Source organism: Lynx rufus, unplaced genomic scaffold (assembly GCF_022079265.1).
Source record: "Lynx rufus isolate CCGP_SWC_20201006 ecotype Redwood Valley unplaced genomic scaffold, mLynRuf1.p SCAF_61, whole genome shotgun sequence".
NCBI lineage: Eukaryota > Metazoa > Chordata > Mammalia > Carnivora > Felidae > Lynx > Lynx rufus.
The window spans coordinates 216,014-228,553 of record NW_025814880.1 but is presented as its reverse complement, the minus strand read 5'-3'; the positions used below and the strand labels follow the sequence as shown (position 1 = coordinate 228,553).

At 37.9% G+C, this 12,540-nt stretch overlaps 1 protein-coding gene across 4 annotated transcripts in view; it reads right to left on the bottom strand.

The window, feature by feature from the left end:
- The window catches only part of LOC124500913 (uncharacterized), a 44,869-nt gene that overhangs the window by 9,815 nt on the left and 22,514 nt on the right, over positions 1-12,540 (bottom strand). For all 4 annotated transcript variants that reach the window (XM_047064786.1, XM_047064783.1, XM_047064784.1 and 1 more), the window contains exons 6-11: positions 11,174-11,278; positions 7,977-8,030; positions 6,652-6,756; positions 6,086-6,139; positions 4,850-4,954; positions 1,903-1,956 (exon numbers count right to left, since the gene is read on the bottom strand). In XM_047064786.1, coding sequence (XP_046920742.1) covers positions 1,903-1,956; positions 4,850-4,954; positions 6,086-6,139; positions 6,652-6,756; positions 7,977-8,030; positions 11,174-11,278 — 477 coding nt within the window. The remainder of the gene's footprint in view (positions 1-1,902; positions 1,957-4,849; positions 4,955-6,085; positions 6,140-6,651; positions 6,757-7,976; positions 8,031-11,173; positions 11,279-12,540) is intronic.

The following is a 12,540-nucleotide window of genomic DNA, read 5'->3' as shown; positions in this document are numbered from 1 at the left end:
TTAAGCAAGATGTAAGTGGCTTGGGGGATTCCAAGTTATTTAAAATATCACAGATATTTAAAATTCAGTGTCTCTGTTATTACCTTAATTATGAGTGTTGTGTCTGGTTTTACTTCACTGCTTAATATGTTAATTCAGCATAATGTGCATTTGCCTTTGAGAACATTTAATTCTATTACACAAGTGAAGTAAGTACATTAGTTCAAGTTTGTAGTTTACAAAACATGGGCTACATCTTTTAAGATGTTTTGCAGTACAGGCAAGTAGTTTTTAAGTAAAGGGTATGTAAGTTAGATAGAAGGGAATGAAAGAACTGAGCAATATTTAATACTCATGAGGCATTACATGCACATGGAGAACATGTTCACTAAATATATGTTAGACTAAATGTATAAGAAGCGCTAAATATTTGTGATACTCTAAAATTGCTTGAGGCACCAAATATTCAAGATGTGGTAAATATTTATGACACTTGTTCAAATGACTCTAATTTGGCAATCCATTGGTGACACCATTTTTAGGTCTTCTGTGTCCTCTGCTCAAGGAACACAAAACCTATGGCTCTTTGATGGCCTTAATGGCAAACTACAACTATTAACAACAGGTACTTGTCCTTGTGTCTTTCTTTTTTTGTTTTTGTTTTTGTTTTTTTTTAAGTTTATTTACTTTGAGATAGAGTGGGGGAGAGGGGCAGAGAGATTGAGAGAGAGAGAGAGAGAGAGAGAGAGAGAGAGGGAGAGAATCCCATGCAGGCTCTGTGCTGTCAGTGCAGAGCCTGACATGGGGCTCGATCTCACGAACTGTGAGATCATGACCTGATACAAAGTCAAGAGTCAGATGCTCAACTGACTGAGCCACCCAGGTGCCCCTAACCCTGAGTCTTTCTGAAAGAGTTTGTGTCACAGGCTAGAGCACTTTCCATCTGTGGTCCATCTGCTTGAATCTCAATTCTGGTCCTTATAACCACATCAGCAGCAAGAAAAACGAATGCTGCTGAACAGAGAGAGACACAAAACTTATTATGCACATCACACAACTCAGATTCAAGTAGTGTAGTCCTTCCATTCACTCTACCCTGAATTTGTTAATGTATTCCATATTTCTGCCCCATTTTTGTTGTGTGTTTTTATTTTATTTTATTTTATTTATTTATTTTTTGCTGTGTGTTTTTAAATGATTTAATACTGTGTGACTCAAACATCTTAACTGGGTCCATGAGCCTTTCTGTCCTGCGCACTCTGGGCTAGTACTTTGAGGCTACAATTGCAGAAAGTCCGTTTCCCTTGACACTCAGATTATGCATATCAAAGTACTGTTTGGAAGAAACCTCAGGGGATAAAGAATTTTTTATCAAGCATTGCACTTCAGTATATAGTGTAAATATCAAAAGTTAAAATTCCATACAATTTATCACGTATACAAGGACTACTTGGAGTAAAAGAGGGTATTAAAAATAATTCGTTAAAATTAATCTCCCTCAGTGGTAAACCATAACAATCTAGGATGTAAGATCACTCTGAAGTTAAACTCTAGGCTAGGAGTCAGCCAACTTTTCTATAAAAGTTTATAAACAATAGAAAATATTCTAGGTTTTGTAGGACTTATGATCTCTGTCACAACTACTCAGCTCTACCTTTGTAGGGTAAAAGCAGCCATAAATAATGCACAAACTAATGGGCTGGATGTGTTCCAATGAAATTGTTTACACAAACGGAAGCAGATTTGGCCCAAGGGTCAGAGTTTGCCAACCCGTAGTTTAGACAATTAAAGTAGAAACACTTCCCCAATAAAATGGTAAAATGGCAGAGTAAAAAGGTAGTGATGGGAGAGTTGGAATAGAGCATTAAAATATAACTTAATGTACGAATTAGGAGCTTAGAGTCACAGTAATTGTTCACTAACCTGTAACAGTGGCCACTGCATCCATCAATGTGCTGAGCTCAACCTTCCCATTAGCTACAAGGAAAGCCAAAATAAGGTAATAAGGCCAGAGAGCCATATATAAACAGACAAAAAATAGGGTAAATTGGGAAATAAGAGATCGAAGTTCATTAGCTCCACTGCTTTATCTGACTCAACTATAAGGATATAAACCCTGGATTTAAAGAATTAACTCCACATTAGTTGAGGCAGAGTCTTTATCTCTTGGACGAAATGGAGTCTTGAATGTACCTCTTGAATGTGAAGGCTGCTCTCCATCTTACCGGCAGGGTGAAAGGTCCCAGTGACTTATTTGGCTGTGTAGCAATTTATCAGCTTTGGTTCAGCCACATTTGTCAGAGGAGTCTTTGGGGACCACCTTTCTTGTCTTCTTACCTTTTCCCAATTTGTCTTTCTCTAGTTTCTTTGTCTATCACAACTATCTTGGGATTTTTGATCACACAAATTGGTGACCTGTTTCTTCTATTAACACTATATATACGTGTGTGTAAAGATAGGTATGTATTTCTCTTTAACCCTAAAAGACGGGTAGATATTTCAGAGAGTCTCCAAACTGAAAGGACTTGTGGTAACATAACAACTAGTTACAAAGGGGATTCAACAGTTCACTGAAAGCTAATGGGTTAATAAAAATTCTACGTGATGAGTCGAATGTGTAGACTTGCTCTCCTATGTCCTAAGGCTTCATGAAGTCCTTGTGTAACACTAGGAATTATTTTTTTTTTAAAGGGTAATGAGTCATAAAAAAAAAAAAGCAATAAACTTGAGAAGAATATTATGCCTTATTGGGAATAACTTGGAATTAGGATGGTTCTGAGGGGGGATTTCAAGAGAAGGCCAAGTTTGCACCCGTGTGCTAAGTATGAACAAGTATTCCCTTGTATACCACTGAAATTGGCCAGAATGTTGCTGGTTGTTTCAAAATGAGTATAATTTCTGCCAAACCTTCTTTGGAAAGCAGAAAACTGCATGAGTGATGATTAGGCAATTGTCTTTTTGCTTTGATAACATTTATACCAATGATTTGGAGCCCTTTAGTTATGTACTGCTCAAATGAAGTGTTAGAAGGCCAGCCTATATTTGATGTTCCTCTTGAAGACTTTGTGTCACTTTGAATTATTTGTATTTTTCACTGTTTTTCATTTGTTTAGTCTAATTATTCCATCATTCCATTCATTCTTCAATATTTATTGCCTCTAAATATAAAATGATGTACGTATGGTTTCTACTTACAAGAAAATCACAGTTCATAAACAAAGAAGAGTGATATAAAGACACTCACTTTTTATACAATATGCTAAGTGTATAATAATATATGTGTGAATAGGATGAATTTTAAACTAAGAGGAAGAGTAAATAAAGTGAATTCCATGGATCAGGGAGCTCTGGAAAAGGTAAACTTTGAGATTAATTTTATAGGCAAGAATTGGCTGGTGAAATATGCCTAAGTATTTTTGTTCTAGGAGTTGGAGAGTATGTGGAAAAGGACAATTGGATAATCAAATCAGATGCCATGGTATAAGCATTAAATAACAAAGAAGATCTGTATATTAGCTGAAGACAATTTTATGAATTATCTACTAAATTTCAGGCACCATATGAGGCACTAAAGATTAAAATATATTTAATAATAAATTTAATATAATTTCTGAACAAGTCAGTTTCTGGGATGAGACGGACAAGTAAACATACTGTAATAGAGTAGTTGGGTTGACGTACAGCAAATGATAAAATCAGGAGATGCTCCCGCTAAAATTCATCCATTTATAGCTACTGCTTTGCAACAGGGTGGAGAGCCGACTATATAAGAATCTTGAACCCTGCCTATATCCAATACTATGGTTCAGACACCTCAGTGTTATAGGGCAATGTGGAAGCAAGAAATAATGTAAGATAAAGCTAAAAGGAAAGCAAGGGTCAGATCACAGATGTATGAAATAGTCAGCACTCCTAATTGGTAGGACTTGGTATTCAATGAGATGTGGCACTAAGAAAAAGTTGCAGTGAAAAATACCAATTCGGTTTTTTTTTAATATTTATTTATTTTTTGAGAGAGAGAGAAAGAGAAAACGAACAATTGGGGGAGGGGCAGAGAGAGAGACACACACAGAATCTGAAGCAGGCTGTAGGCTCTGAGCTGTCAGCACAGAGCCCAGCATGGGACTCGAACTCATGGACAGCGAGATCATGACCTAAACCAAAGTTGGAGGCTTAACCGACTGAGCCACCCAGGTGCCCTGAAAAATGTCAATTTTTAAATTTGTTTTACTAAGAACACGATGGTGCCACCAGCTGAGAAAGGGAATGTATAATTAGGAGATAGTTTGGGGTAGGTATTTTTAAATATAGTGAATTTAAGATCTGAGGCTTTGCTGAGCAAGAATGAATTTGGCAGATACAACCCAACAGGAATCTGGATGTGGTTTTACCCAACCCATATTTGGGGAGGAATTTGGGCTGCAGAAAAACATCTAGAAGTTTTCAGCATATAATGACACTTGGAAATAGGAGTGTGGATAATACTGTCCACGGAGAATTGTAACACGGAATTGTCAAAGTTAAAGTGATTAATGGGCTTAGGACACAACTATTTGAGGGATACTAATAATAGGGAAATTAGTCATATTTTTCTTCCTTCCTTTCTATTCTCTAGCCTATGAGATTCATTTTGCTCCTTATAAATTCATTACTGGGTCAGAAAGTAGTTATAATAGTTCTGTGTGTGATGCTTGGAATCCAAAAGAGAAGAGGTTAAAGATATGGGGCTTATAGAAATGAAGAGAAGGCTAGTCTCTTCTCTAAGCTTTGCAAAAATGTCATTTTGAGACTAGGTAAAACTAATTATGGACACACTCATGTACAAGTGCAGAAAGTCTCCGTAAGATACAGTAGTATGTGAAACACGCACCGGTAAGCGGTAGATTTTCTGTCACATCTTCGTGTTCCTTTTGTGTGAGCTTGATTCCCAAGTTTTCCAGGACAGTGTCCAGGTTATTCACCTTAACTTTGCCTGCTTAGGAAACATACAGGAATGAAACATGAAAAAAAATGAGTTTAAAATATTAGAAATATATTTTTGAATGCGAATTGTTATCTGAACATATATACTTTGTCATTATTACAATAAAAAACAAAAGAGAAAATGTACTTATGTGATTATTACTTTTCTGTATGAACTCCCATTTAACATGTCTAAGAGCATTAAATAATCAACAGAAAAATCAGAATTAGTAATTCTTCCTTTAAACCTTGAATGGAAGCCTGTATTATAAACAGCTCATGAAGGGATAGGCTACATGATTTGATTATAACCAATATTAGAGAGAATAGGAATGAGCTTTGATGACAGGACCTCATTAATTTATTAACTAACTAATATTAAAACAGAGTGAAGATCATAAGGTAACCTTAAAAACAAGCAGAATCTTAGCACTTTTTTAGATAAAATCAATCATTTTAAAGTGAACACCTTAGTGGAATTTGGTACATATTCACAATGTTGTACAAATATCACTTCCAGTTCCAAAACATTTTCATCATCCCCAAAGGAGAGCCCATACATATTAAGTAGTCACTCCCTACTTCCCTCTCCACCCAGCCCCCCGCAACCCTAACCTACTTTTTGTTTCTATGGATTTGCCTTCAATCTTCCTTCATAACAAGCTTTCCTTACACAACTCCCTAAAAATTCGGTAATTCTTTTCTTCATAATTTGCTGTGTATGATTAGATTTTTGGGGTTGTGAGTATGGATTCCTAGCAAGATGTATTGAGACATTATAGCGTAAAATATGATGATGATGAAAGTAACTAAGTAACTGGGGTGCCTAGGTGGCTCAGTCAGTTAAGCATCGGACTCTTGATTTCAGCTCAGGTCATGATCTCAGGGATGGTGAGTTCAAGCCCTGCGTCTGGCTCTGCACTGTCAGTGCAGGGCCTGCTTGGGATTCCCCTTCTCTCTCTTTCTCTCTGCACTCCCCCACTTACCATCTTTCTCTCTCAAAGTAAATAAATAAACTTCAAATAAAAGAAAGTAACTAAGTAATCTATACATAGGAAGCTAGACAGGACTCGTGTCTAAATGATAAATGTGAACCTTGAAGATTTCAGATGTCTCTGCCTTTCTTATCAGGCTTTTAACCTACCCTGAGTGGATTTCACCCCATCCAACATTGCATTCTGAAATACGTTTCCAGCAGCTATAGGAAAAGGAACAATTCATGTCAGAAGGGAAATGGTATGAACATTCACTTACTTACAACTTCAGTAAAACAACTGAAACTGAGTGGGAAATGTGTTCTGTCTCAGTATTAAATTTAAAAAGAAGTTATGGAAAAGAAAACCGAGTGTGACAAATATATGTATTTTCTGGCAAGTAGGAGACTGACAGCTGAGGGAAACACTATTATGTTGAAACAATCACACCTTTCCTTTTTCTGTTGACTTCCCCTTTTATTTCTTTTCCTAGTCCCCTCCAGTTCCCTTCCTTTTCTTCCTCAGGATATAGGCTGATCAACTACCTGACACTCAGATGGCAAAGCTATGGCTGAAGGGTTTGGTAAACTGCAGACTAAATCCAAATGACAATGCCTTTTCCTAATCAATTTCAGGATTTTTCAGAAAGCCCTCGACAGGTAAAAATTTTAAATTGTTCACACGGGCCACAAAACCAAGTTCCCTAGAAAGTCTTTGTGGCTTCTGTATAGCTCACCATCAATTGGCAGAGTTTCCTGCAGCTTTTTAAGCTCCTCAGCTGTGAGCTCGATCCCCATGCTTCCCAGAACTTTCTCCAGATCACTGACATGAACCTTTTTTCCTTTGAAAATACAAGAACATTAATGTCTGAGAATAATCATTCCATGAAATGGTGAAAAATTCATTCTCATTATAATGCATCCCCCCCATTTGAGGAAATGGAAGGGGAAAATGAAACACGTTTACACAGAATTATGGGGAAGTCACATAATAGAACATAACCCCTTAGTGTTTACAAAAGGAAGGTCTTTTATCTCTGGGAACAAGTCTGCCCTGCTGAGAACAAATTTGTTTTATAATTGGCCAGCAAATTAAGATACTAGATGAAAAAAGTATAAATTCAGCTATCATTTATTGTATTTATTCTTGTCTCTGAATAATGTGACTTTTTTCTTCATAATGACAATAATTTGATCCTGTCAGGGCTTTACAATGTAACTGGAATAAGTGTACAATGCACAATATAACGATTCCACAACTCTAGACATTAATCGGTGCTCATGATAACAAATGAACTCTTAACCCCATCAACTTATTTCACTCATCCCCTCACCCACCTCCCTTCTGGCAACAATGTGGTCTCTATAGTTAAGAGTCTAGTTTTTTTTTAGTTTGTGTTTCTGTTTTTTTTTTTTTAATTTTTTTTAATGTTTATTCATTTGTGAGAGAGAGAGAGAGAGAGAGAGAGAGAGAAATACAGAGCGTGAGTGGGGGAGGGGCAGAGAAAGAGAGGGAGACACAGAAGCTGAAGCAGCTCCAGGCTCAGAGCTGTCAGCACAGAGCCCAATGAGGGGCTCAAACTCATGAACCATGAGATCGTGACCTGAGTCGAAGTCGGATGCTTAATTGACTGAGCCACCCCGGCGCCCCATTCGTTTGTTTCTTAAATTCCACACGCGTGAAATCAAACGGTATTTGTCTTTTTCTGGCTGATTTATTTCACTTAACATTGTATCCTCTAGATCTACTTAAAAGTAATTTCTTATTGAAAGATTGAGCGACATTGGCAAAAACAGCTGAGCAGTGAGTGGGTTGCTTCATGAAACTATCCTTCCACCGAAACACAATGAGTGAGAAAGAACTATCAGAATCAACTTCCTTAGAACTCTGGAAAATAGTCAAAGGTTGGTACATCAACCAAGTGAAAGCAGAATTGAGAAAAAGGTGACTTATAGTAAGAGAGCTCTGTGGCATTTTGACCCCCTTCCCCAAACTGTTTTTGATCATCCATCCCTGTGAGCAAAATATTTTCCAGGACAAAAGTGACAGTCTCTTACTTACCTGTAAAAGGTTTCATTCCATCCATATGCGTTCTCATTTCAACCTTCCCATGAACTGGAAGAAAATGTAAATCAAATACACAGTGGCATTCACTGAGAAACGCAAAACAGGAAGCACAGTGGCATTCATTGGCTACTTTTTATCCCCCACCTACCCCAAGGAGCACAAAAGGACATGGAAAAGAATCACTCTACTTGTTCTAAAGGTGCCTGCTTTAACAACTGCTTTCATCCATTGTCTTATGGCAAAACGCTAAAGGTGTGAGATTCAAAAGTCACCTCTTTTCATCAGACTTTATTTTTAGCTTTACACTTTGCAAAACCAAAGAGGATTTGGGCCACGCCAGGGAAAACAAAATTTAAAACTGGGATCTTATTCACCACTGTTTTAACGGGACTTTTGAAATGATCTCTTTCTTTACTGAGATTCTAATTACTATTTCCTTTCATGTTCACTGACCCAGGCAGACCAGTTTACTCTTGATTTGCATGATGTACGATTTGCTTGAGGGCAATATTCATTTTGAGCTTAACTTCCCAACTCTAATGATTTGCATAGTTTTCATAGTAGACATAGTAGACAAATTGAATTTCATACAAATTAATATTTAAAAAGACATTAATATGTTAAAGAACAGAAATATCTCACGAATAGATGATTTTTGAGATCTATATTTTGCCAAGAAAGAAAAACGACCTAAAAAACTGTCACTGTTGGTAAGTTAGTTGACAAATTCCTGATTTTAGATTGTAAGTAATAAATTACAGTATACAGTATCTAAAAACCCCTATACCATGGAAAATTTACAAATGAAGGTCCTGGATAACTCAAAAATATTTACTGAAGTATTAGAAGTACGCAGTGACTCTTAGCAGAAGCTGTGTGACACTTACATGTACACAATAACAAGTATTAGAACAGTGAGCAGGATAAATATACATTTATTCATTGGTTGCTAAATCTAGGCTAAACGAGAATCTTCCTTGTTTTTCTTCTGGATCTTTTGAGGCAGAACATTCCAAAAGTTATTTCTGTAGTAAAACCAATTAGTGAGGTCAGGAAAGCATGAAGATATGTGTCAGTTTTACGGGGCCACTGGAAATTCTCAGAAACAAAGATGATAACACCTATTTGGTGTAAAATTCGCTATTTAACTCGGGTCCCATTTCAACTGAATCTTGCCCTCTCCAGTAAATTCATATCTCCGTCCTGACAGACACAGTATGAGAAAAGCTTTGCCCTAAATGGGGTCTTTCTGTCCCAAATGATATAATTGGGGCTCTATGCTTGAGCCTTAATCTTTCACAAAACTTCTTTTTAAGCTCAATACTGATGGTAACTCTTCAGATGAGCAGATCACCAATAAGCAATAACTTAAAGATTTTAACTCTGGGGGTGCCCGGGTGGCTCGGTCGGTTAAGCATCCGACTTCAGTTCAGGTCGTAATCTCACGGTTCATGAGTTCAAGCCTGCATCAAGCTTGCTGCTGTCAGCACAGAGCCCACTTTGGATCCTCTGTCCACCCCCCTCTTTGTCCCAGCCCCCGCTTACGCGCTCTTCGTGTCTTTCAAAATAAATAAATTAACTTAAAAAAAATTCTAACTCTGATTTAAAGAAAAAAGGATTAATCATTCCACATGTCCATTTTATTTCATGTGTACTTTTTAATCTCACAATGATTTTCATTATGTTGGTTGATCTGAAATTATTATTTTAAAATAAGGAACAGAAATCATTGGCAATACCAGAGGATAGTTTCAAATAATAGCTAGATTTCCACCCATAATTCTGCTTTTTAGCAATATGAAAAAAAATTCCACCATAATCTCAAATAGACAAAAAATAGTTTTCTATTACGAAAGCTGATTGGTCCATATCTAGTCTCATTCACGGATACACCATTGCAAGCAAAGAAAACAAGACAGTGAAGACCACTTGCATGGTCCTCCTAGTACACTACCAGTGGTAAAAATTAGAGAATAAATTAAATGAATTAACAAAAATAGTTTTAAGGGTACACTGCTTATCTTACACAATGACGTGAATAAATGCACCTTAATAAGATGAGCAAGCATTGATTCATCTAAGGTTATATGATAGTTAAGGCATGTTCCAGACAGATACTTCTTAGCGCTACTATAACGTTCTCAGGCTGATATTTAACATTTGCTTATTTAGCTTGAGAATTCTTTTAGCCCCAATTCAGAATGTACTAAACTTTAGACTTTGTCTCTAGCCCATCAAGGGAGATTAGAGCTTTGGGAACAGTCAGTCCTTGGACCATGGAATCCAGCTCAGAATGAGGGGATGTAAGCAGAGGCATAGGTGGGGCCGCTGAGCATTCAGGTATTCCACACATTCAGGCCTGAGTGGTTACTGTTCCTTTTCCCCTCAAGGGTATCTGGAAAACTTGGTCCTATTCCTTTGGTGCAGGAAATAGGTCCTACACTTCATATTCCTCTTTTATCACGCTTTTTTTTTTCTTTTGAGAGAGAGAGTGAGCGCGCGTGTGTACGAGAGAGACAGAGAGAGAGAGAGAGAGAGAAAGAGAGACAGAGAGAGACAGACAGTCCAAAGCAGGCCACACTCTGCACAGAGTTGGATGCAGGGCTCGATCCCACATCCCTGGGACCATGACCTGGGCCGAAATCAAGAGTTGGACGCTCAACAGACTGAATCACCCAAACGCCCCTATTCTGCCTTTCTACATGTCCTTGAAAATGGTGAGGCAAAGACAGAAATGCTATTTTAATAACCTCCCACTTAGGGGTACCTGGCTGGCTCAGGTGGTAAAGCATGCAACTCTTGATCTCAGGTTGTGAACTCAGCTCTACACTGGGCCTAGAGCTTACTTAAAAGAAATTAAAAATACTTTCCCACTTTGGGCTCTGCTCTCTTTTCTCTATAATTTTAAAAAATTTTTTCTGTGTTAAAGTTTCTTCTATTTAATGCACCCCACTCCCTTCCCTCCACAGCAGTGTCTCTCTCTAATTTTGTTCAGTTCTAATAGTGGCCTTGGCCTTGGCCATACTCCAAGTGGAAATGAAGTTACTGAAAATGTCAAGGGGCAAAACATGTTTACTTCCAGTCTGAGTCATCTTTCATGTTTTCCGTCTTCTTAATGCCAAAGTAGAGTTTTCAGAGATTCTTTTATAGAAGCTCAGATTAACCGATTCAAACAGATCTTAAATACTCACCGTCGGCTGGTAGATCACGTGTCAGATCATTAATTTCCTCTTCTGAAAGGTTCATCCCCATAGGTGGCAAAGGAGAATCCATTGTATCGACATCAACAATCTCTCCTTGTGAAAAAGTAAAGAATACGGGGAAAACTCACGGATTCCAAAATGTGACCACTCGCATTACTCATAGTGCATTAATGATTATCAGTCTCATGAGGAAAACAAGATTTAATATAGTCTATTCACATATATCAAGGGGGTCAATAAGGATGTTAGAATTCGAATACAAATCTTCCAGGTGAATGAGCAATTTTCAAATCTTTCACAGCAAATGGTAAAATCAAACTGTGGCTGACAATGAGGGTTTGTTGTTTTTTTTTTTTTTCCTGAACTCCCAGATTAGATGCCTCAACTCCTGACAAAAATCGATCATCAAGTTCTGTTTCCATTTATGTGGAGGATGATGTTATTCAGACCAACCTTCCTCTGGAAACTGAAATCTTGGATAAAATGTAAAAAGCATCTCCTCAAAAGTACTGAAGAGCTGATAAGAGAGTACGTTACTAGTGCAAAGTCTCATCAAAAGTAGGAACCTAGGGAGGTAAGCAGAGCCCTGGTACTGTTTCTGTTCTAAGGATACTTGCTCCATCTGGATTTGAACTGTCATGTTGATGACCTCATGGAGTGTGGGTGATTCTGTCCAAGTGCCCAGCAGAAGCAAAGGCAAGTATTCCTTAGGAACATGCTTCCATCCTTACCCTCAAAGGTTTCTTTCTATAATTTTCCAAGGAAAATAGCTCCCACTCCAAAGAATCAAACACAGAGCGAAACAAGTTACCTGAGAGAGAATAAGCAGAAATAACAGGCAGCAGCAACATGCTCATAAAAACTTTAGATTTAGAAGTTATCAGGCACAAATTACAAAACTATTATGCTTCCTACGTGTAAAGCAATGGAAAACAAGCTAAAAGTATCTGCATCTGCAGGAGATAGGAAACAGTACAAAATGACCCAGGATAGCCGAAAAAGAGAAAAAAATGCTTAGAAATGAAAAGAAGGGGGAAAGAGGAGGAAGGAGGGAGGAAGGAAACAAGACAGCTGTATGGGAACATGAAGGGGACCTTGAACCACATGGAACTCATCCTCTACCCACTAGTGAATCTAGGGCTGCGGGAAAGTCCTTTGGGACAATCCTTGGTTTAGTGCCAAGTAGCAGTGGTGTGTCTTTCCCGAGCTTCCTAGTGGGCAGCTCACGGTGTCTATGGGGCACTCTTACTGGTGCACACCGTGCATATGGCATTGTCTGCACCCACGGAGGCCGGAGCTACAGCCAAGTGGGTACATCACCACGTGGTTAAATCTTGACTCACAATAACGCGGAT